This window comes from Anomalospiza imberbis, chromosome 19, assembly GCF_031753505.1.
Source record: "Anomalospiza imberbis isolate Cuckoo-Finch-1a 21T00152 chromosome 19, ASM3175350v1, whole genome shotgun sequence".
Taxonomy (NCBI): Eukaryota; Metazoa; Chordata; class Aves; order Passeriformes; family Viduidae; genus Anomalospiza; species Anomalospiza imberbis.
This window is the reverse complement of record NC_089699.1, coordinates 1,253,427-1,276,341: the sequence shown is the minus strand read 5'-3', so window position 1 is coordinate 1,276,341 and position 22,915 is coordinate 1,253,427. Positions and strand designations below refer to the sequence as shown.

The 22,915-nt window shown below is 62.4% G+C and overlaps 1 protein-coding gene across 1 annotated transcript in view; it reads right to left on the bottom strand.

The window, feature by feature from the left end:
- Positions 1-20,489, bottom strand: part of SDK2 (sidekick cell adhesion molecule 2) — a 46,315-nt gene extending 25,826 nt beyond the window's left edge. Inside the window, exons 1-2 of the mRNA XM_068209929.1 lie at positions 19,791-20,489; positions 1,274-1,433 (exon numbers count right to left, since the gene is read on the bottom strand). Coding sequence (XP_068066030.1) covers positions 1,274-1,433; positions 19,791-19,869 — 239 coding nt within the window. The 5' untranslated portion in view covers positions 19,870-20,489. The remainder of the gene's footprint in view (positions 1-1,273; positions 1,434-19,790) is intronic.
- Positions 20,490-22,915: the final 2,426 nt, after the last annotated feature.

The window sequence follows — 22,915 nt, the reverse complement described above, 5'->3', positions numbered from 1 at the left end:
TCCCCCACGTGTTTGTTTGGTTGGTTTCTCGCTTCCTTCCTTAATCCTTTCTGCCTGGATGCTGGAGCTCAGGGCTCCAGGGGAGGGGAGTCACCTTGGAGCAGGGATGCTGGGATGCAGGGATGTGGAGCTGCCTGGCATCCTTGGAGCACAGACACCGCTGCTGGGCCCTTTCCTACTGAAGGGTCAACTGAGACACGGATCAAACCAGGAGAAACTCAGGAAAAGAAGGCAGAATGCCCATTCTGGGTTTGGAGGTGAGCCCCCAGGCACCCCAACCCACTCCCAGGGCAGAGCAGGGTGTGGGATCAAGGTCCTGACTCCCTTCTCCTGCCTGGGAAAGAGCTGCATTCCCAACAGGAGAGAGCTGTGGGAATTGTGGGCTCAACAGGTCTCTGAACTTCCACACCATGACCAGGGACAAGAGTGGCCCAGAGGGCCCACAGCCAGGGACTCAGGGCATTGCAGAGCTGCAGCCACCACGGCTCAGGAGGGGACAGTCCCCAAGGAGGGCCCAGGCTCCAGGATCCCAGCACGTCACCCAGCCACTCTCTCTGCATTCCCGGCATCCCGGAGCAGCCCCGTGTTGCTACAGCAACACGAAGCCCTTGGATTCGATGCCTGGAAAGGGGGAACGGCTTGTCTCAACCTGAATTATTGATTAAAACACAGAGGATGACACACACACTCAGAGGAGACGGCGAGAGGTGCCCGCCTTGATTTAAAGGCCATCTCCAAGGGGCCGGAGTCGCTGTGTGCCAGGATCAGTTGGCACACAGGGCTGGATCTGGGCTCTCTCCCACACCAGCCTGCCTTGCCCCTTCCCGGTCTGGCTGCTCCCAGGGAGCCCCGGGGGCTGTGATCCGCAGCCCGGTGTTGAGGTGTTAATCCGCTTGTGCAAACACCTCCTCCCCGCTGTTGACCTGCTTAAAGTCCCGTTTGCTCTGCAAACAGAGCCACAGCTCGCGGGCTGCCAAGTGCTGCCTCTGTGCCGCCTCCCAGGATGGCAGCCCTGGCACTGGCACCTGCCAGGGACCAGCATGACGGGCAGGATTTGCCACGGATGCTCGGGAGGACTCAGAATCCAGAGTCTTTTCCAGGCTGGAAAAGATCTCCAAGGTCATCGTGTCCCAGCTGTGCCCAATCCCTGCCTTGTCCCCAGCCCAGAGCTCTGAGTGCCACCTCCAGTTTTCCTTGGACACCTCCAGGGATGGGCACTCCCAGCCTCCCTGGGCAGCCCCTGCCGAGGCCTGACCGCCCTTTGTAGGCTCACCGGTATTCCAGGGAGAACTTGGTGAGCTCCTGGCTGTTGTGCAGCCACTTGAACTCCAGGGGCCAGCTGCCCTCGGCCATGCAGGTCAGCACCAGCCGGTTCCCCTCCAGGTGCACCTGGCTCCGCACCGGCTCCGTCTTGAAGTACGGGGAGACATCGTCTGTGGAGAGAGGAGGGAGAGGGATCAGGGCCCTGTGGCATTCCCATTCTCTGGACAGAGAGACATAATTCTGTCTCTCAGGAGAAGCACAGAGAGAAGAAGAGAAAACAATCTTTATCGCTGCTCCTTTGTTTTCCCCACATGGAATGTGGTGTGGAGATTGTTTACCTGCAGTGATTACTTGATTAGATTTTAGTGAAAGTTGTTTAAGTTCAATGACCAATGGGACCCAGCTGTGGCTCAGACTCTCGGCAGAGTCACGAGTTTGAGTTAGTTAGACAGGTAAGTAAGAAGTAAGTATGTAGAACAGGATAGTATCTCTTTAAATAGTATATTAATGTAATATAGTAGAGTGTTAATACAGCTGTCCTTCAGCCTTCTGATCTGGAGCAGACATCAGCATTTCTTCCCTGAGCCGGGGTTTGCCACATGTTTACTATAGGGCCCCACATCCCACCAGCCCCAGGGATCACTCAGCACTGCTGCCCCTGCCCCTGGCAGGGCACAGAACAAAATGATCTTTAAGGTCCCTTCCAACCCAAAGCATTCTGTGACTCAGTTGGCATCGCCATCACCCCGCAGCCCCCTCCCCGCCCCAGCCGGGCCACCCAACCCTGTCACCGGCCTTGCCACCCTTCCCTGTCCCTTGTCCCTCCCTGAACAATTCCAGCAGCCCATCCACAAGGGCTCAGCCCGCTGCAGGTTTATCTAAGCTGTTTCTTCGCTTTATTCCCGGCTCCCTTTGTAGCATCTCCGAGCTTTTAACTCGGGGGGTGAAGGGGTGGAGGGGCTGCGAGCCGAGCGAGGCAGAACCACTTACTCCTCTCCTGTTTTATTTGCTAAGTAAAACTATAAATCGAACCACACAGCTCCATTTTCTGCTTAACAAATGGAAGCCCTTTTACTTCAAAGGCACATTCATATTCCCCAGCAGCTTTCAAGTGCACGTTCAATCACAGCTCTGGGTTTTTTCTTTGGGGTAGGGCTTTGCTTTCTTGTCTGCTCAAGCTGAATTCCTGCCGTGGATCCCTGTGAGTAGCACCAGGGCAGTGCCCATCACCCTGGGGGGTAACAGGAGTTTGTGGGAGCCAGAGGCACCCAGAGACACCCCCAGGGCTGCACTGGGGGTCCCTCTCCTCGGTCCTAGCTCCTGCACACCCATATGGAAATGCCCAGTGGATTTACATCATCCTGCCTGGCAAAGGGAAGGGCACGGTGGTGCTGGATGCCAGGCGAGTCATTAGGAAGGGAAGGAGCAGCTTGTGGCTCATTAATTTAATCTTCCTCTCTGACCTTCAGCAGCGCCAGCTGGAAGGGGCAGCCCTCACCGATCCTGGTGTCCCTGTCTCAGATCTGGGATGGATCTGGACATTGGGGCATCAGGGCATGGCAGCCCAGCATGTCCCGGGTGGCACAGGGGCAGGGTGGTGCCCACTGGCAGCTCGGTGCCCTGGCTGTGGGGTTTGGCACCACTGCTGCGAGCCCGACCCATGGCCATGCTGTTCCCTGGCCTGTGGAGCTCAGGGCAGCCCTGCAGCCCTCAGGGTGCCCCAGGAGTGGGGACACAGCTGCCACAGGGCTCACGGGAACACCCCAGAGCAGGATCTGTGTCACCTGTGCACGGCGGTGGCCGCACATGTCCCCACCATGGCAGAGCTTGACCTGCAAGGCCAGGGCATCGCCCACGCCACTCTGGAGACTTTGGGATTACGGCCGTGCCCAGATGGGGACGTGGCACAGCCAGATGGCAGCTCTGGATCCAAACACCTCCTGCATGAACCCAGTAAATGAGCCATGCCCCAGACTGGCATCCACTGGGCACGATGCAGCTTCAGGGAGCATCCAAGCACAGCGCAACGGGCTGGTCCCCAGGGAATGCTGATCCCTCAGGACCATCAGGCTGTGCTGCCAGGGCCCAGCCGAGCACTCTGAGGGCACAGTGGGACTGAGACCCGGTGTGCCCTGCACGCAGCCAGCAGCCAGTGCCTGGGAGGCACCTGGGAGGTGTCCTGGAGGCGTTTGGGAAGCAGGGTGCTGCCGGTGCACCTTCCCCTGGGCCCGCCCGCCGTTTGCATCCATCCTAATTTGATTTTAAGCAGCTAAGGCTCATCACGCTTTGAAGCGCCCGAGCCATCTGTTCTGCATTAAGGGGTGAAAAACGGCGCAGAGGAGGAGAGGCGGCTCCTAATTCCACTCGGATCGGATCGTTCCGTGGGGATCCGCCCGCCAAGGGCACAGCGGCCGCCCCGGCCCGGCCCCTCCCGTGCCCCCAGAAAGGCAAACCCAGCCCAACCACGGCAGGGGCCAGTGGGGATCCTGGGGGTCCCCTGTGAGGGTGAAGGTGGCACCGAGCTCGCACAGAATCCTCCTCATCCTCCGGGGACCCCCGTGCCCCTCCAGGGAGCCAAACCCAGTGCCAGGGGTGGCCGGAGGAGAGGAGGGATCCAGGGAGGGGAACGTGGCTCGTTGATTCCAGGTCTTCAGAGGGGCCTCCAGGGACAAGACCAGGTGTTCCTGGTGCTCCCAGGGTTTGGCCACACCAGCTCTTGGAGGGGAGAAGAGTGAGGGGCCCCAATGCTGAGCAGCACTGTCCCCCTCATCACCAGCCGCTTCTGCAGCCCCCAGCCTCAGTTTCCCTCTCCAGCTGCACCAGCCATCCCAGCTCTGCTCCCTGGAAGCACCACCATCCCTGACAGGCCCTGGCACCTCCAAATCCAGGCTCGTGGAGCTCTCACCATGTCACCACGGATGGGAGCTGCCATTCCCCCGGCCCGGGGGAGGGTTCCCGGTGGATGACAGCCACGTCCCCCCAAACGAAGGGTCATTACTGCTCATTCCGCCTCTCCCCATCTGTTGTGACTGTTTACACTCCGCTTGCTAATTAGAGGCTAATTAGTTGGTGCAGAAATTCATCACTTTCCAAACACAGGCTGCAGCGAGGGGCGTCTCCGGGAACATCTGCACCTCTGCCGGCGGCACGGGACACTGCGGAGCTCCTGTGCCACCCCCGCCACGCCAGCGCTGTCCCCTCCACAACGAAAGGTGCCACCAAACCCCTCTGTCCCCATCGTGCCCTCGGGGCTGAGCCGGGCTGCCGGCGGTGACGGATGGGATTCCAAGGGCTGGCAGCAGGGAAGGGGGACAGGGACAGGGACAGTCCCGGCTCTGTCCCTCCCCTGCCGATGACAGTCTAATGGCAGGCCGTGGCACGGCACTAATCCCGCCTAATGGGATCACAATCTTGGCCCTGCACTTTAGTTACATCAGGGCCGCCGGGGCATTAGAGGCCGAGCGGCGCGGATGTAGGGCAGGGCTCCCGAAAGAGCCGTAATGGATCCTAATTCCCGGCCCTAATGGGCGAGCTGGGAACTAAGCTCCCCTCTCTCCGGCTTCAAATCCCTCTTGATGGGAAGGGACGGGGAGTTTTAAGCCCGGAGGAATCCCGGAATGGCTGCCAAGGGCACGGCTCTGCCTGGCAGCTGCTGGCAGGGGGGCGGTGGGGACGGAGGATGCAGCCCCCTCCTGTTCCCTTCGCTCTCAGAGGCAAGATGGGGATGGGGGCAGGAGATCCAGTTCCTCAGGTCCCGCCGGCCACCCCCGAAGCACCAGCAGCTTGTGGGGCAGCCGGGTCTCCTCCTGCCTGGCGCCACCATCCAGGGGACAGCACAGTCCCCATGTCTGCCTGTGTTCAGTCCCCGTTAGGGACAGGGGTGACATCCAGGCCCTCCCCTGCCCAGCTCACCCACTGCAAGGTGGCCAGCCTGTTCCTGCTGGTCACCACGATTCAGCAGGATGCTCCAGGAATCCCAAGAGAGCCGATACCCGCAGGGACCTGGGGGATGTCCTGGACCCAGCCCACCTCCACCTGCGAGCTCCAGGTACCCAACAGAGCCCAGCCAACACCAGGGAGCAGCACCTGCCTCAGGGAAAACAGCTCCATCCTCCTTCTCCTTCCCAACAACCCTTCTTTGGTCCCACCAGGATGTGGCCAGTGCAGCCCTGGGAAGTGCCCACTGCACTGCCCACGCCCCACCTGGACCACAGAGAGGGGACAGAGCCATGTCCCTGCTCCCCCCACATCTTCCCAGGGCTCCCCCATCCTTCCCAGGGCATCGCCACCCAAAAAGGAGGATGGCAGCCTGGAAAGGAGGATGCCAGCCCAGTAAGGAAGGTGCCACCCTCCAGGAGCGGTGGCACGGCCACCTGGCACTGCCATCGAGCAGCTCCCACCACGGCCCCCCCCCAGCACGGGGAGATGGAGCTAAATCTCTTCGGCATCAGGCTCTCGCTGGCTCCGCAGCACGAAGAGATTAAAAAACAATAAAGAGAAAGCGAAACCCTCCGCTATAATTACCAGCCTTTAGCCGCCAGCGGAGGCAGGAGGGAGGGAGGCAAGGAAAAAGGGGGAAAAAGAAACAGAGGAGAAGAAAAAATCCACTAAAATTTTAATAGGAACCACTGCATTTAATTTAACGACACATTTTTTCAATTACCAGAATAATTGTTTTATTCATAAAACGAGTTTCAATAAGAGGGTAATTTTCCTTTGTTTTTATTATTCATTTGTGGAACATATTCGCCGCGCGGTTCCCCGGCGCCGCCGCAGCCGCGCCACAGCTGGGGGGGCTGGGGAGGGGGCAGCGTCACCCACGGCCCCCAAAACCAGCACCCACTGGGACCAGAATGTCCCCAAGCACCCCGGTGGGTGCTCAGCCTCATCTGGGTGCAAGGAGAGGTGGCCCCAGGGAATCCTTCATGGCCACCCAAGGGGTGACAGGGACACGGTGGCCCTGGGGACAAGTGAATCCCTGCCCACGCAGTCACCCCTTGGCTACGTCCCATTCCCTGCTTGTCAGACGCCAGGTGAGGTCGGGAAGCATCGATTTTTCAGTGGATGCTGGCAAAGCCACCAGACCAATTCAATGGCCCACCTGTCCCCAAGGGCACGGAGCCACCACCACGCCCGGGCACGGCCCCTGGTGCTCCCAGTGTCCCCAGGCGGGGCCCTCCCGGGGTCCCCGGTGGCGGGTGGCAGGTGCAGGGGGATTAGAGGCTCTCCCCACCGCTGCCAGAGCCATTAGTATTCTTGAGACATGGCTTCATCCCCTTAATAAAAAGCAAACACGGAATTGAAATGCCGAGCGCCGCCGGCACCTGGGGAGCCACGGAGCGCGACGGTGCTGCCTGGAGGGGACCAAGGGGACAAGGCTCTGGCGGGGGGTGGCGAGGATGAAGCCAAGAATGAGTGAGCATGGTTTGGGAACCTTGGCTGAGCCCTGCTCGCCCTCCTCCCAACACCTGGGCAGGGGCAGAGCAACCTGAGCCACACCCTGCAGCCACCGAGGGGATCCCAGCAGGGCAGAACGGCTCCATCCTCCTCATCCCATCACCACCACAGCCAAAATCACAGTCACCCAAGGCCAGAGTGGTTTGGGTTGGGGAAGTCCTTAGAATCCATCATCCATCCAGTGCCATGCCTGCCATCAGCAGGGACACTTTCCCCTGCCCCAGGGTGCTCCAAACCCCGTCCAGCCTGGCCTTGGACTCTTCCAGGGATGGAGCAGCCACAGCTCCTCTGGGCACCCTGTGCCAGTGTCCCTCCACCCTCACAAGAAATAATTTCTCCCAAGAGATCCCTCCCAGCATTGGCCCTCGGTGCTGAGCCCAGCAGAGCTGGCCCTGGAGCAGCCACAGGGACACCCATCTGTCCCCTGCTGTCCCCCCAGGCTGGGATGGAGCAGTGCCAAAGGCACCCCGCACAGTCCCACTCATCTCATCCCCAGGGACCAGCCCGGCTGCCCCACACACCCCCACCCACTGCGTGTCTTTTGATGTGGGGTTTTTTGCCCTTTTTACTAAGAAAAAGACTTATAATTGCAGATGTGACCATTAATCCTCCCAACTTACTTTGTTCCCTTCCTTCCCTGCTTTCCCCTCCCTCCCTTCTCCCCCCACTGAGACCAAGAGCTTTAAAACTCTCCTTCTGGCTATTAATTAAAAGCAACCTCTCCACTGCCGTGAGTGTACTTGCCATAAATTAATAGCAGCCTTCTTAATCAAATCTTATCTCCTCTCCAAGCGCCCGGCGCGCGGGGCCGGGTTGGTATCCCAGCCTGCCCAGCCATGAAATGCAATTCCCAATGCTCCAGCGGCCTCGGCAGCTCTGCTCCATCCCCTCCTCCCCGCGCCCGTACCTGTGCGGGCCCGGAGCCACCACCTGGGCCAGCAGGGAGGAGAGGGGCCCGGCCACCCGGCGCGGAGGTGGCTCCCGAAGGACACGCTCCATTTCTCAGCCATTTACCACGTTTATCCGCAGCCCCTGCGGACGGCACTCGCCTTCCTGAATTATTTAGGAGAGGTTCGGTGCTCCGAGGCGGCGAGAGAGCCGTGGTGGAAAGTTCTCCTGCCGGAGCCGGGCTGTGGGAAGGCAGCGGGGCCACGGTGCAGCTTCTGGGGGTCAATTCCCGGACCGGTGAGCTCACGGTGCTCTGGTTTCCGCAGAATATTGGAGAACACCATCCCTGCAGTCCCCCAGCCTGGGCCCCCATCCCTGTCCCACCAGGTTTTCCTTCTCCCCACGCCACGCCCCAGCCCTTCCTCTGAGGTGCCAGCTCCCCAGCCCCACAGGATTCCCAGGGACAGAGCGGGACGTGGACGTGGCGCCCTGCAGCTCCTGGGGCTGCTATTCCAGCCCTCTCCTTTGCCGCGTGGAAAACAGCGCTGGACATGATTTTCCCTCTTGGCAGAGGCGGCCCTGCCCCCCGGGTGGGCTGAGGTGGGCACGGGGGGCTCGGGCTGGGCCCTCCCACTGCACCACGGTCCAGGAGACAGCGGGGGCTGCAGGGGAGCCCCACCAAAAAGGAGCTAAGGGGGTTTTCGGCCGAGGCAGAGCAGCCAGGACAGCCTCCCCTTCCCCGGCTCCAAGCCCACCGGGATCACTGGGATAAAACCGCCCTTGTGGAGCAGGGAAGGGCTGCCGGCGCTCGGGGGTGCAGCAGCATCTCACCGCGGCCACATCCCTCCGGCAGCAGAGCCCGGAGCCGTGCCAGGTGCTGTGCCCGTCCTGCCCAGGACGAGGGAAGAGCTGGGAGGCGCCAAGGCTGGCACCCAGTGCCCTCCAGCTGTCTGCCACCAGCACGTGCCCTGCGGTGACCTTGCTGCCAGAGCACATCCGTCCTTGCTCTGGTGCCTCTCCGAGGTGCCGGGCTGCTCACAGCTCTGGGAGCTGCTGCTCTGCCGTGGGGAAGGGGCACGGGCAGCACAAGGGGCTGCTGGCCATGGGCACGCTGTCCCCTGGCTCAGGTCACAGCTCCTGCCCAGCTGGAGATGGACAGTTCATCTCCATCCAACCCCCCGTGCACTTGTGCAGCTGCTTCAGCACCTCCCTGACACGGGAAAAAGGATTTTTGGGTCAAGGGTAGCTCTGGGGATGTGGGGACACCTCCCATAAAGGGTGCAAGGACATGTGCCCGTGACCCCAGGAGGGCTGGCAAAGGAGGGGAGCTAGAGCTGGCCTTACCCCCCCAGAGAGGAGCTGGGCTGAGCCCAGAGCTCCAGCACCACTGGCCCGCTCCCTGCGCCTCCCTCAGAGGGGATTTGGGGTTCCCTACATGCCGTAAACCGATTGCAGAGGTGTGGTAACTGGATTAAGGGGGAGGCTGAGGGAGATGCAAACCTGGAGGAGCTGCTCAGCGGAGCACGGCTCCCGCCTGTGTGACACCGCAGGGTTTGCAGAGCTGGAGCTTAAACTGATTTCCTTCCCCTAAGCCTTTGGAAAGGTGAAGCTGCAGGAGGGACGTGGGCTCTGCCCCCTCCTCACCCCACAAAAACCCTGCAGGGCCCTGGTATGGGCTGGCAGAGGGGTCATGTCCCCACAGTGACCCCCTCAGCCACCCACGTCCTGACACAGGCACTGGGCCACATCCCCACGTTGGTCCCCAGTCCTGCCCATGGCACTGGGTCACATCCCACAGCCACCCCTGTCTGTGACACTGGGTCACACACAGCCACCCCTGTCTGTGACACTGGGTCACATCCCACAGCCACCCCTGTCTGTGACACTGGGTCACACACAGCCACCCCTGTCTGTGACACTGGGTCACATCCCACAGCCACCCCTGTCTGTGACACTGGGTCACACACAGCCACCCCTGTCTGTGACACTGGGCCACATCCCACAGCCACCCCTGTCTGTGACACTGGGTCACACACAGCCACCCCTGTCTGTGACACTGGGTCACACACAGCCACCCCTGTCTGTGACACTGGCAGTGAGACCTCCAGGTGACCCTGCAGCGCCTCGGGGAGCAGCACAGTGACCCCAAACCCCCGCAGGGCCCCAGCAGCACCCAGCAGCCACCCATGGTGATAATCCCCGCTGGCAGCAGCCACCGCTCGGGGCTCTCGGTGACATCCCTGTGGCTAATCCAAGCTGACCACTGCAGGGCACGGCCAGGGAGGCCACAGCCTCAGCACCCCCTCCCTGGCAGCAGCCAGCGCTCCCCAGATCCTCCTCACAGCCCTATCCCGGGGCACAGGTGACACCCATGGGGACCGCGGCAGTCCCTGCACGGGGATGCAGGAGCAGCCCCTGAAAGATGCCCCCCAGCACTGTCCCCTCCTCCTGCGGTCCCCAGCGTGGCACTGGTGTCACCTGCGGGCTGCACGGCAGCTCTGCCAGTGTCACACCTCATCCATCTCTGCTGGAGATCTGTCGTGGTCCCAGGGTGGGGGAAGGGGCTGCGAGGGGTGACTGCTGGAGCTGGCAGTGCTCAGGAAAAGCCCAGGCAGAGACTGGGAGCCACAAGTCCAGCCAAGGTGGCCCCGGCAAGTGGAACATGGCCAGATCTGTCCTGGCACTGGCAGCAAGAGGCCCCTGCACTCAATGGCTCTGAATGGAGCTGGCAATGCCCACCTGGACCATGGCAGCCCCCAGGACAAAGGGACGGATGGACGGAGGGATGGATGGATGGATGTCCTCCTCCCTCACTGTATCCCACCAGGCCAGGCCAGTGGGACACCCCGACCATGCTGCCATCTCCCCTTCCTCCTCCCACATCTGTCTCCAGGCCCATACTTATTTATTTATTTGCTAATTAACTGCTGTTTCCATAACAAACGCTCCAGCTTCTCCCAGCCTCCAACAGCCCTGGGGCTGGATTGTTAACTAGGATTTTAATTTGTTAATTAAAAGCAGGATGGCTCCATAACAAGCTCCTCTTCCACAGCCGGGGCTCTTGGCGGGCTCAGGGGGCCATGGGCAGCCTCACCATGCCCGGGTGAGCCCCTCCAGGGATGGGGGATGTGGGGAGAGGCTCCCCCAGGAAAAGGGGTGCTGGGAAAAGGCTCAGATCTCCCTTCTCCCAGCAGCAGTGCTGGAGATGAAGCCACCTTCCCCTGTAGTCTCATCCTGACAATCCCTTCCCCAACACCTCAGCAGCTCTGTCAAACCATGACAAGCTCCCAGCCCATGTCCCCAACCATCAGAAGTCCCAAACCTGGTGAGAAATCCTCCTCTGCCCGCTGCAGCAGAGCCAGGGTTGTGCCAGCATCATCCCCTCAGGCTTCCCATGGACCACAGCCCAGGACAGCCCTCAGTCCCCATCCCTGTGGCACTGGAGACACAGCCAGTTGCACCCCGGTGACAACCTGGGTAAGGTAAGGCTTGAAATGCTCCCAGAGCCAAGGGAGAAACATCAGCCCTGGCCGGGAAACAGGGATTTATTCAGCCCCATGGCTGGAAACAGAGCGGGGCTGTGTGCCTGCCCATCCCTGCCACTGGAAAAACCAACATTTCCCTCCCGGGAAACCCCAAACAGTCACACACACACACAGCCACGTTGTGCGTGCCCAGCCCCGAGCCCGGGGGGCCCACAAGAAGAGCTTTGTGCTCCGAGGAACCGGACAGCCCCCAGGGACCCCGAGTGTGATCCCAATCCTGGCCCCAGGGCACGGAGCTCCAAACCCAAACGCGTGGAGCTGCCAGGAGCTGGAAGGGGCCTGCAGCAAAGCGGGGACAAGGGACAGGAGCCCCTCCCCAGCCCAGGGGACATCCCCAGGGCTGTCCTGCTGCGGGTGGCACGGACAGACATTGTCCTGCTGAGCCTGTCCCTGCGCAGGACACAGCCCAGTCCCCAGCTGGGGATGTTTAACGAGCTCCAGGCTCCGGCCAAAACTCCTTTCCCAGCAAGCAAACTCCTTCCGACGGCAGAAATCCTCCGAAGCCCGCGATTACGCAGCTCCGCCGTATCTGGGTCACTGCTGTGAGTCACGGACACCCGGAGAGTGACTCAACGCTATTAGAGGGGCCGGATCCTGCGGCTGATTTTCCCGGGAGAGGCTCCAAAACACGGAGGAAGGGAAGGATCGACGGACATCACCTCCAGACCCCCCCACCAGCCAGCTGCCTGACGCTCCCCCGGCAGGAGAGGGGTCAAAGTGCATCGCCCGTCCCGCACTTCAGCCATTCCCAGCCGAGCCCGGAGTTTCCCCACGTGGATTTGGCAGGAACAGGCTCCACACCCAGCTGCCAAGCAAGGTGGACATCCCAAGCGCCCGGACCCTGTCCCCATGGGGACGTCCCGTGTCACCCACCCCACGCAGTGACACACAAGCCCGGGGCTGGGTTTGGCCCCATGGAACACGCTGAGTGTATCCTCGAGGAATTCCTGGAAGGACAGCGCAGCCCTGCGCCGTGGAAACTCCGGGGTCACAGCGGCCGTGAAGGGCTGGGAAAGCAAAGCCACCACAGGCCGGCCCTGCGGGAGCCACAGCAGCACCTGAGCTGTCCCTCCTGCCAGGGACACCCGTGTGCCACCTCCCCCGGCCCCGCAGGATGCTCAGCAGACGGACAGACAGACACACAACAGCCGCTTCCCAGACTAGCCCCGAGAATCCCAACGAGGCGGCGTTGCCCAACCCAAAAAACGACGGGGAAAGAAAAACACAAGAGAGAAACCACAAGAAAAACCTCGCTCAGCCCTTCCCAGGGACTGACGCAATCGAGTCGCCAGACCCGTGGGATGGAAAATGCTCTGCCAGCTCCCCCCCTGCCCGTGCCAGGCAGGATGAAGGCGCTGGTGGCCGGAGTCCCCCTCCCCGCGGCACGGCCCCGAGCCAGCGGGCCTCGGGCACTCGCCCATTTACTGGGGTGTTGCCCAGACATCCTTTTTCCTAAGTATTAATTAGTCGTTGCACTGCTCACTTGAAACAGAAATAGCTGTAGCATGACAGCGAGCACGAGTTTTCCTTGGAAAAGCTTTTTTTCCAAAGCTTTTCTTTCCCAGACAGCCCTGTTCGTGGGGTGGGGGAAGAACAGGCAGCCTGGCATTCCCCCCCAGACAGCCCTGAATTTCCAGGGCAGCGCGGTAAACTCTGGTCATCGCATTTATTCACACACTTGTGGCTCTCCCAGCCAGAGGGGCTTTTCCAGCCAACGCCGCGCCAGCGATTCCAGCCTGACGTGAAGCTTATGGGGAGAAGCCAAGCGAGCGAGGCTCCCCCGGCGCCCCCGGGGAGAGGCTCCGGCATCTCCGTGCCCTGCGCCCCGCACAGCCCCGCTGCCCGCCAGGAAAACGGAGACAAGGAGGCGATGAAGGCACCCATCCTCTCACTCCCCGCCGGGGCCGGGTGCCGAGCGCTTCCAGGTGCTCAGCCGGCGGGGAGGGCTCTCCCAACGGCAGCAGAGCTCGGAATGAACCATCCCACCCTAATGAGTTGATTTTATTAGTTTGCGAATGCATTGAGAACTCATTATCAAAATAAACATCAGCTCGCTCCACCGAGCACGGCACCGCACGCCCCGGCAGCGCCGCAGCTGCGGCCGCGCGTGGCTCCCGCCCCGGGACACCCCGCGGGTCCCCGCCGTGCCCCGGCACCGACCGGGGGGGGGCCAGGGCAGAGGTGCCCACCCTGCCAAGCCCCTTCGTGCCGCGAGGTTCGCTTCTCCCTTTCACTGCGAGGCTCCAGGTGCTCGCTGGAGTGGGACAGCTCCGAGCTCCTGCCACCCCAGCAGCTCACCTGGGAGCTGCTCGGGGCTGGAAGCAGCACTGAGAAGCGCCCACGCCACCCCGGGGTCTCTAGCACCCCCGGGAGTCTGTGCAGCACCCGGTGCTGGAGCGCGGGAGGCTCGGAAGGTCCCCCCGGGGACAGCTAGGGCAGGCGACAGCGCCGAGCCTCTGGGCAGGGCTGCGGTGGGACGCGGGGCACAGCGGGCGCATTGTCCGGCTCGGCAGGACGCGCTCCCTTTGGAAGCAGCAGCTAATCCCATTTCATCCCCCGTCACGGCCATCAGCTGTTTTTCAGGCATGCAGGAGGCGGGGTGCTGAAACCAGAGCGATTGTGTCCGCCGGTCCCAGCCCCCTCCAGCCAGTCCGCCATCCATCCGTCTGTCCGTCCGTCCGTCCATCCCTCCCAGCCCCATGCTGGGCCCGGAGCCGGCATCGCGTCCACATCCCGCTCCATCCCCAACCAGCCCTTCATGGACTGCCAGGAGCTGGGGATGCCAGATCCATGCAGGACCCGTCACCTCCCTCTCAGCTCTGAGCCTGATCCCTGATAAGCCCAGGCAAGGAGGAAGAGGAGGAGAGGAAGCACTGAGCATCCCACCCTGCAGAGACCCATGGGGGCAGCCACCCACAGCACCCAGCGCTCAATTGCTCCCTGCAGGGGGACACTCCTGGGAGGAGCACAAATGTCCCCATAAGCCACCAGCACTGCCCAGCCCGCGCCACAGATTCCAGTCAATGAGCTGGGATGTGCTGGGGGTGGCCCTGCAGGATGGGGACAGAGGGACAGGTGCCCCTGGCCATCCCGGGAAGAACTCTGTCCCTGCAGCCAGGAACAGGGAGCATGTGTGTCCCCAGCCTCACTCTTGCCCTGGGGAAATGCCCTCTGGACCCAGCAATTCCCAATTAAGGGGGTCCAAACCCATCAAGCTGAAGGATCCTACCTCTGGTGGTGCACACCTCATGGCCACCCCTGACAGCCAGAGGCCTCCCACATTACGTGTCCCTGTTCCACACAAGGGCCACCACTCCAAGCTGTGGGCAGCGGGACCCTGCCAGGCACCCCAACCCCTCCCAGCTTTGTACACCCCAGTGTCCCAGAGAAACCCCTCCAGGGCCCAGCGATCCCACAGAAGAATCCCCATCCCACTCCCTGCCCTGGCAGGACCTCCGTGCCACAGGGCACGGAGTGGGGAGGGCTCAAGGTTACAGCTGAGGACTCGCAGGTTGTGGGCTCACCCAGCAGTGCAGAAAGCAATTAGCTACCAGGGCTAAAATTAGCTCAGCAGCTTCTTCTGCTAATGGTCAAACTCATCAAGGCTTCCCTGCACCCGGGGCTTCCGCACGGACAGGGAGAGAGGGATGGGAGCCAAAGGAGCAGCTCACGTGTGCCTGGGTCCCCTTCCTGCTGTACCCAGTGCCACCAGGCAGCAGGACACCAGCCAGCCCCCTTGTCCCCTTCCCACTGTCCCCACCAGCACCCCTGCCCTGTGCCTCAGTTTGCCCACGCTGCCCAGGCTGGAGGGAAGCTTCTTGAATGCTCAGGAGCTGCCACGTGTCAGGGTGGGTGATGGGGACAATGATGGCTCGCAGGGAGGGAGAGTGGCTTCAGCACAGGGGACCCCAGCATTCCTGGAATGGCCACCATGCCATCCCTGTGGCCAGCCGGGATGCCCAGCTGCTGGCACGCAGCAGCAGCTGATCCCAGGGCCTTCAGCAAGTCATGGAATGGGTTGGGTTGGGTTGGAAGGGGCTTAAAGCTCTTCTTGCCCCACCCCTGCCACGGGCAGGGACACCTTCCACAGACCAGGTTCCTCCAAGCCCTGTCCAACCCGGCCTTGGTCCCCTTGCCCAGCCCATGGTGGTGACACTGATCCACATGGGAAGGCGACGCCCCAGAGCATCCACAGTGCCCCCAGGGATGGCCCTGCTCGAGCCGAGAGCCCCCACGCCCCAAGTCTCCATTCCTGGGGGCCCCATCAGAGCAGAGAGACAAAGGGGGCCGGGGACCAGCTGCAGCCCGGGAATGTCCCCTGCCCTCGGCCCCCGTTCCCAGGGATCAGGTTTCCCAGTTCCCAGGCAACCCGAGCCCGGCATGGCTTTCCAGGCAGGCATTCCTGCACCCCCGGGGCTGGGGGCGAGGGGAGGGTGGGGCAGGGGCCGCCAAGGGGGCCACGGGCTGCCCGGGGCACAGGCAGGTGCTGGGAGTCAGGCTGGGAGAGGGGCTGCAAGGTGAGGCAGCCCTGGGAGAGGGGAGCAGGACACACCCCCAAAGCTGGGAGTGGGGCTGGGAAATGCACCCCCAAGAGCTGGTCCCCAAACCCACGGAGGGTGCAGAGGGCAGTGCACATGCCAGTGGCATCACCAGCACACCCAGGGTGTGAAGGATACCAAGGGGGGGTGGGAGGGATGCCAAGCATGGCCAGCACAGCGGGGAGCTGCTGCCAGCACATTCCTGCCTGCTGGCCGGGCAGAGCGATAGGAACACCTCCTGAGGCTGGATCCACCTCCAGGGATGGGGGGAACCCCAACTCACAGCAGCAGCCGTGGGGATGAGGGTGGTCCCTGGCATCACCACCACACCTGAGTGATCCTGGCACCACGTCCTTTCCAGCAGCTCCATGCCACGCTCCACTGCACCGGCAGAGAAGCTCCCGGGACAGCCCAGTGCCCCCCACCCTGAGCCATCCCAGCTCCCCAGGGCTGCTGGATTCCCTTGGAAGTCCAAGGCCCAGTGCCATGAGGCACCGGTGGAGCCACCAGCCCTGGCACAACCGCGGGCACGGCGGGGGCTCAGCTCGCCCTTCGTTAGCACAATCACATCACCACTGACAGCAGCATATTTCTCCCCGGCCGTTTCGCACCCAGCCACACGCCAGCCACTCGTTAACGAGCTTGGGGCAGTAACGAGGGCTCAGAAGGGAGGGCACCCTCCGCTCACCCACCCACCCAGCGGGTTCTGCTCCCACATGGTGCTGCCCCACGGGGCCATTTCACCCCAGGCACTGCCTGTGCTGCTGCTGCAACCAACACACCCCAACAACAAACCAGTTTGTGTAGGGCCTACAGCAATGTGTGTGGCTGGAGCTCATCCCCAGGCAGGAACCAGCCACAGGCACAGGCTGGGGACAAGGACACGGCTCGTGGAGTGGCAGAGGCATGGTCACCCCTCCTCGCAGCACCCGCCTGCCTCCCTCCTCCCGGTTTAATTATCAGCGTTTTCCCAGGTTCTCAAGCAGCCAAGCATCCGCCTGCTCCCTCCTTGCCGCTCTCCTCGAGCTCCTGCCTGTGCTCCTGCTGAGCGGAAATGCCACCGCAGCCCAGTCCCGTCACTAAGGGACGAGCAGCACTTGATGTTGTCACTCACCCTGATCCCCGGATGGCACCGGGGCAGGAGCTGCTCAGCCACCGCCAGCTCTCCCTGCCCACCAGTGCCGGCAGCTGGAGGTGGGTACAAGCTCCCTTTTCCATCCCACTGGCAGCTCTCATCCTGCCTGTTCTCCTCCTCAGCTGGCACCCCAAACCTTTGGGGACCAGCGCAGTGACAGGCACAGTGACACAGCCTGCCTGGGACCGGACCATATCCCCCTCCTTTATGGTGATCAGGTCATCAAAATTTCATCATCGCTGTGCCCAGGCACTAATGGCTTCCCAAGCAGCATCAAATTTTAATCTTCCCTTCCTCTCTCCTAAAAGCCACTCTCCTCCCTGAGCCCGTGCCTTGCATGAGGCCACCAAGTGAATGTGGCAGCGCTGGCAGGGACAGGACAGCCAGGGCCATCCCCTCCTGCCCTGATGCCACCGGCACAGAGGAACCAGCAGCTCCCATCACCAAAGTCCTGGCATGAGCCTGGCACCAGCATCACATCCCCAGGAAGGGCAGGGGCTCGTCCTTGCCCCCCTTCTGCCCAGCCCCACAGGGCACTGTGTGCGGAGACGTGCCCAGGCTCCACACACAGTGACAGAAGATGCTGGAACTCCCCTGCTGCCACCTCTAATAAGCCTCTTTGGTGGAAACCCCTGCCCCAAATCCCGTCTGGAACCTTAAGCTGCCCAAATCCCTCCTGGGACTGGCCGCAGCCTCCTCAATCCCATTAGAGATGCTGTGCCAGTACAGGGGGTCCTAGGCTGTGCCCCCAGCACTGGACATGGGGAAACTGCATCTCTGTGTGTCAGAAAATCTACACAGAGTGAGAGGGAGGGGGCTGGGGACCCCCAGCTCTTGGGGATCCCCTTATTGCCTTGTTCATCAGCCAAAGGGGTCATGGGGGGTGGGCTGCCCGTGGCCCCAGCCCTGGCACAGGCCCCGGGCCTGGCACAGGTCGCACTGCGACAGCTCCCGCCCAGGCAGCGCTGCCGGCTGAGCCTTCCCCCAGCTCAGCATTGGACTCCGGGTAATTAGCACGAGGCCCCTAATCAATAAGTTATTTTTTGCCACGAGTAATTAATAATTACACAGCACAGACAGGCTGTAATTAAACTTCCATCCTCTCTCTCACGGGCAGCAAGGGTCTTTTTTTACCAAGCACAGGTATGAAAGTGCCTCACCCCGGGCCCGGGCAGCCCCTGCACCCTGGCCGGGGAGGTCTCGCGCTGTTGCCTCCTCCTTCCCTTCCCGATTGATCCCATTTTCCTTGGCTGCCAGAATCAATAGCCCTGGCACAAAGCACTGCTGCCCCTCACTGCCAGCTCTGCCTGCCCCACCGCAGTGGGACACACCGAAGCCTGGAGCCCCGTGCCGGGCTGTTCTCAGCTCCAGCACCCTGCTCCTGTCCATCCCAGCGGGATGCAGCGGAGAGCACCGGCACCCCACGGGCACCGCAGCCGGGAGGTGACCCTGCTGGCACATCCCCAGTGCCACCCACGGCAGGGGAGGCGGGCACGTGCCAGGCTTTGGGAATGATCCCTCCAGCACGTCCAGCTCGCTGGTGGCCGCTGCCACGCCGGGGCCGGGCACCGAGCAATGTCACTGTGCCCGCGAGGACGCGACACGCGCCGCAGAGAGCCAGAGCTGCAAAGCTCGGCTCCTGCGCCAGGAGAGAGGAGCAAAGCCCCTTCCCCACCCCTCCAGAGCGCTGGGGCACAGGCAGCCCCGCATCTTCCACCCCACAGCGAGACCCCGGAGCCCCACGGGTAAATGGAAGGAGGTTGGGTCACCCCAGGAGCCCGTCCCGCAGGCAGGGAACAAACGGCTCGCAGGGGACCCGCCAGCCTGAGACGCCAGCGTGGAGAAGAGAAACTCGGCAAGGGAGTGAATCAATCAAAGAGACCTTCAGAGCTCCCCACACAGGGCCTGCCCGGATAATATACTGCCGCTTTAGATGTTATGTTCTGAACTTAATTACTGAGAAATTATAGCAGTGCTGGGGGAGGCTCAGGGGGAGCGGGAGCACGGGAGCGCTCAGGGACTTCTGGCTCCACTTGCTGCCACAAACAAGGGCAAGAAATGTCGTGGGTGAGGACCCCCAGCGCTGCACTCAGCCGTGCCCCCCCATTTCCCGTCTGGATGTGCTCAGTCCAAGCGCAGGGACGGAGGCAGCCACGCTGCAGCCCTGCCAGCCGGGAGCCTCCTCTCTGGGCCCGCAGGGAGCCTGACGGCCAGGAAGGAGACCACAGGGTCCTCCCGGCCCCTCTGAACCCCAGCTGCACCCCGAAGGGCCACAAACTATTTTTATATCCCTGTGGGCTAGCAGAGCAGCTAAAAGCAGCCTGTGCTGTGCCCAAGCCCAAAGGGCGAGGAGCAGAGAAGGGCTCACCCTGCCCTGCAACCCCCAGGGGTAGTTGGGGTGCATTGGGAGCCCCAGGCACCCACAGGGCTCGGGGGTGCAGACCACCACAGCCCCCTGCCAGTTCGTACCAGCGGCTGGAAGTCGACAGGACCAACATCAGGGTATGAGCTGCTCCCCGGGAATCCCCCAAACTCACACCCCGGGTTTTGTGGTACAACGGGGGTACCCGTGGAGGGGGGGAATGGGCAACGCTTACCCCTTGGGGTTGCTCACTCTCCCAAAGGTGGTCCAGCACAGACTCTACATCATGCTCAGAGCAACACGTTCCCCTCATTCCCAGCCTGAGGGCAGTTACGGGGAAGGGGGAGGCAGAGCAGAGCCACGCTGCTCGTCCCCCTGAACCACCACGGACACGGCGCTGCACCCAGCACCGGCGGGCCCCGAGTCCTGGCTCCGGGGAGGTTTTGCGAATATCACGGATATTCCCGGTAGGAGCTCCAGAGCCGCCTCGCTCCCATCCCCCGGCTGGCACACCGATCTCCCAGCCCGGGGTAGCAATAAGCTTGGTTGAGGTGTGCAGCCCGGGGTCCCCCCATCTCCCGCCGCTCCCCGCATCCCCTTACCTTGGGCTCCGGCTCCCGGGGGGCCGGGCAGGGCGAGCACAGCGAAGCAGAGCAGCCCCCAGCTCCGGAGCCGGGCCATGGCTCTGCCGAGAGAAGCTGGGGGGGGGTTGCGGAGGGAGAACTTCCCCGACTTTATAATCCGGGCGGCTCCGGCGCAGGGATCCCCGCAGCAGCACTGCTCAGGGGGAGGCGAAAGCGCCGGGGTGAAGGGCTCCTCGTGGGGCTGGGGGCGGTCCGCAGGCAGCTCCCCACCATCGGCAGCTTCCCCAGGGACGTGCGGAGCCGGGACCACCAAATCCGGAGCGGAGCCGGCAGCCGAGCCCCTCCCCGAGCGTTGCGCCCCGCGTCAGGGAAGGGGACGGGAAGCGCAGGGCGCCGCGCCCCCGGCCCCTCCTGCCCGCCCGGGCTCCATGGGGGCCGGGTCCCCGCCGCTCCGGGGCCGAGCGAAAAGTTTGGGGGCGGGGGGTGGCCCCTCCCCAGCGCTCAGCTCTTGCCTAGGGACATCCCCTCCTAGGCGGCTCCGGGCGACAGAGGGTTCGTCCCCAGCGGGGACGGGGGAAAGTGCGGCAGCGGCGGGCGGCGGCGCGGGGTCCCGCTCGGAGCCGCCGGCGGTGCGCGGCGGGCGGGCTGGCGGCGCCGCGCCGACCCCTTTCGGCGCTCCAGCCGCTGCTGCTCCTCCTTCGCTGTGCGGCGGCGGAGTGAGCGGCGGCGGCGGAGCTCGGCGGAGCCGGGGGCAGCACGAGCCGGGGAGGCGGGGAGACGGCGCGGCCCCGAGCGCTACCCAGCGGCCGCGGAGGGAGCGGGCGCGTCCCCGCCGGCCGCCCCCGGTTCGTGCGGAGCGGGCGGGTGCCCCGCGCTGCCGGTACCCCCGCTATGGAAACAGCGGCTCCTGTCTGCAGCTCCCACCCTAACCCACCCCTCACTGCCCCAGCCCCTCCGACAGCGCTCAGAGCATTAGCGCTCGACCCCTGCGAAGGGGACACAGCACATCCCTCAGATAGCTCTGAGGCAGAACTCAATGACACAGGATTACCAGAGCAAACGTTTTAGGGTTCTCAAAAACAAAGCCCAAAAAATCCAACAAAACCTTTAACCCCAGAGATGACACAGCAGCACCTCCCTGACAACACACCACCTCATCAGGCCTCATCCCGCAATTCCTCAAGCCCAGAGCTCCCAACAGGATCACACATCCTTCAAAGATGTCTGTGCTTTCTGCTAGCACAGTGCCTTGCATTAGGTGGGGGAAAGCAGCTCAGTCACGGCTGCTACCGAGCATTAACACCCAAAGACCTGCACCATCTGCACAGGAGGAAATATCCATCCGGAATTCTGGATCAGCCTCCTGAGCACACACGGCACCTCTGAGCCAAGGGACCTGCAAGGATCAGGGTGAAACGAAAGCATGAGCAGATTAGCCTGGAGCCAGCCCCGGCAGTGCCGGGTCACACCAGGGCAGGGACAGAGGGAGCACTCTCCCACAGGCATTGATACAACCGCGTGTGACAATGCCCGGCCCCGGTGTGCATTTCCACTGCAATGTAACACTCACGTGGAAATCCTACACAGCCCTTGGGGGGACCACGCCTGTGTGCACGTTGCATATTTGGAAAGCTACTGCCAAATTTCCCATCGACCTCTTGAAGAGAGACTGAACAATAACCCAGCTCTTGCCCACCCCGGCATTAATCAGCTCCGTGGCTGGCATTCTCAACCGAGATGACGGGATCAATGTGCTGTGGGAGGCAGCAGTCCTGGCTCACCCCTCAGGGAGGTGTTTCCCACTGCCGCCTGGAGCAAGCAAAGGGAGAGGCTGCCCTGCCAGGGGTGAGCTCAGCCCCCATCAGGGGTTCAGACCCGTTCCCCAGGCACCTCCACACACGCTGCAGCCACAATAACACTCAGCACGCTCCCAGGCCCCTGCAGGATCGGGGCTTTGTTCCATGAAGAACAGGAATTCCTGTCTCCAGGGCCATAAATCCGGGTCTGACCCTGGTGCCAGCACTGATTTATGGTTATTACCATTAATCTTGCTGAGCTGTGAGTAGTTTATTACCCACTTGCACAGGTACCTGGTTCCCCACGGTCACCCAGACTGATTGAGTCTGGATCTCACATCAGTGTTCCCACTAGAGCACATCCCCCCTCCCGGTCCTGCCTGCTCTGCGCCAGCTCTTCTCTACCCAAACCCCTCCAAGCAGGAGCAAGTTCCAGCAGGTAACACCACACCTGTCTCCAGGAGCGTGTGGAAGAGCCTGGAGCTGCTGGCACATCCCAGGGATCAGAGAGGGCAGCGGTGACAGCCCCACATTGCCACCCACCCGTGTCCCTGAGGACATTCCAGGTGATGCCCGGGTGTCCTCCTCGTGCTGCTGGGTCACCCCTGCCCCGCACAGGGCATTTCTCCATCTCCCATGAGTTTTGGCCTCCTCCTCCACCAATATTACTGAGAATCCCAACTTAGCCCACAATTTGGGGCAGCACTACTCCTAATTACACCAGGAATCGTGACAGCACATCCCTACAGACCACTGCAAGCCACATCACAGGACTCCTGCCTGTCTCTAAAATGGAGTTTTGAGCTCCTCTCTCGATCGCTGACCCCTGCACTGGGTTCTCCAGCCCGCACCGGCAGCTGCGCATCCCCGAGCTGCGGCCGGAGCCCCGGCCAAGGAGGGGCCGGCCCCGCGGAGCCGCCGGCCGCGGGCAGCAGGAGCCCGCCCCGGGGCTATTTGTGGATGTGAACGCTGTTATTTTGCCTCCTGCTTGAAGAGGGCGCATCAAAGTCAAACCCAAAATACGGCGCTGGGCTTGAATTAAAAACTCTTGTCTGAAACCAAGGCAAGTTCCAAAAAAAGATCAAGGCTTTGTTTGAAATGTAAAAAGTCTTTGCTGGGCTGTCAGGAGCTTTGGGGACCATCAGCACTATCCAGAGGCTGCAGGACAACAGCCAAGAGCTTCAGCTGTCCTCAGCATCCCTCGTCGTTCTCAGAGGAGGCAGTGACTCCCAGCAGCGTCTCTGCTCCTGGAGCAGAGCAGCATCCACACTCCCCGCGCTGGGGAAGGGCGGGGAAGTGCAAGGAGAGGTCGGAAGCGCTGCCTGTGAGTGAGGGACTCCAGGAGCT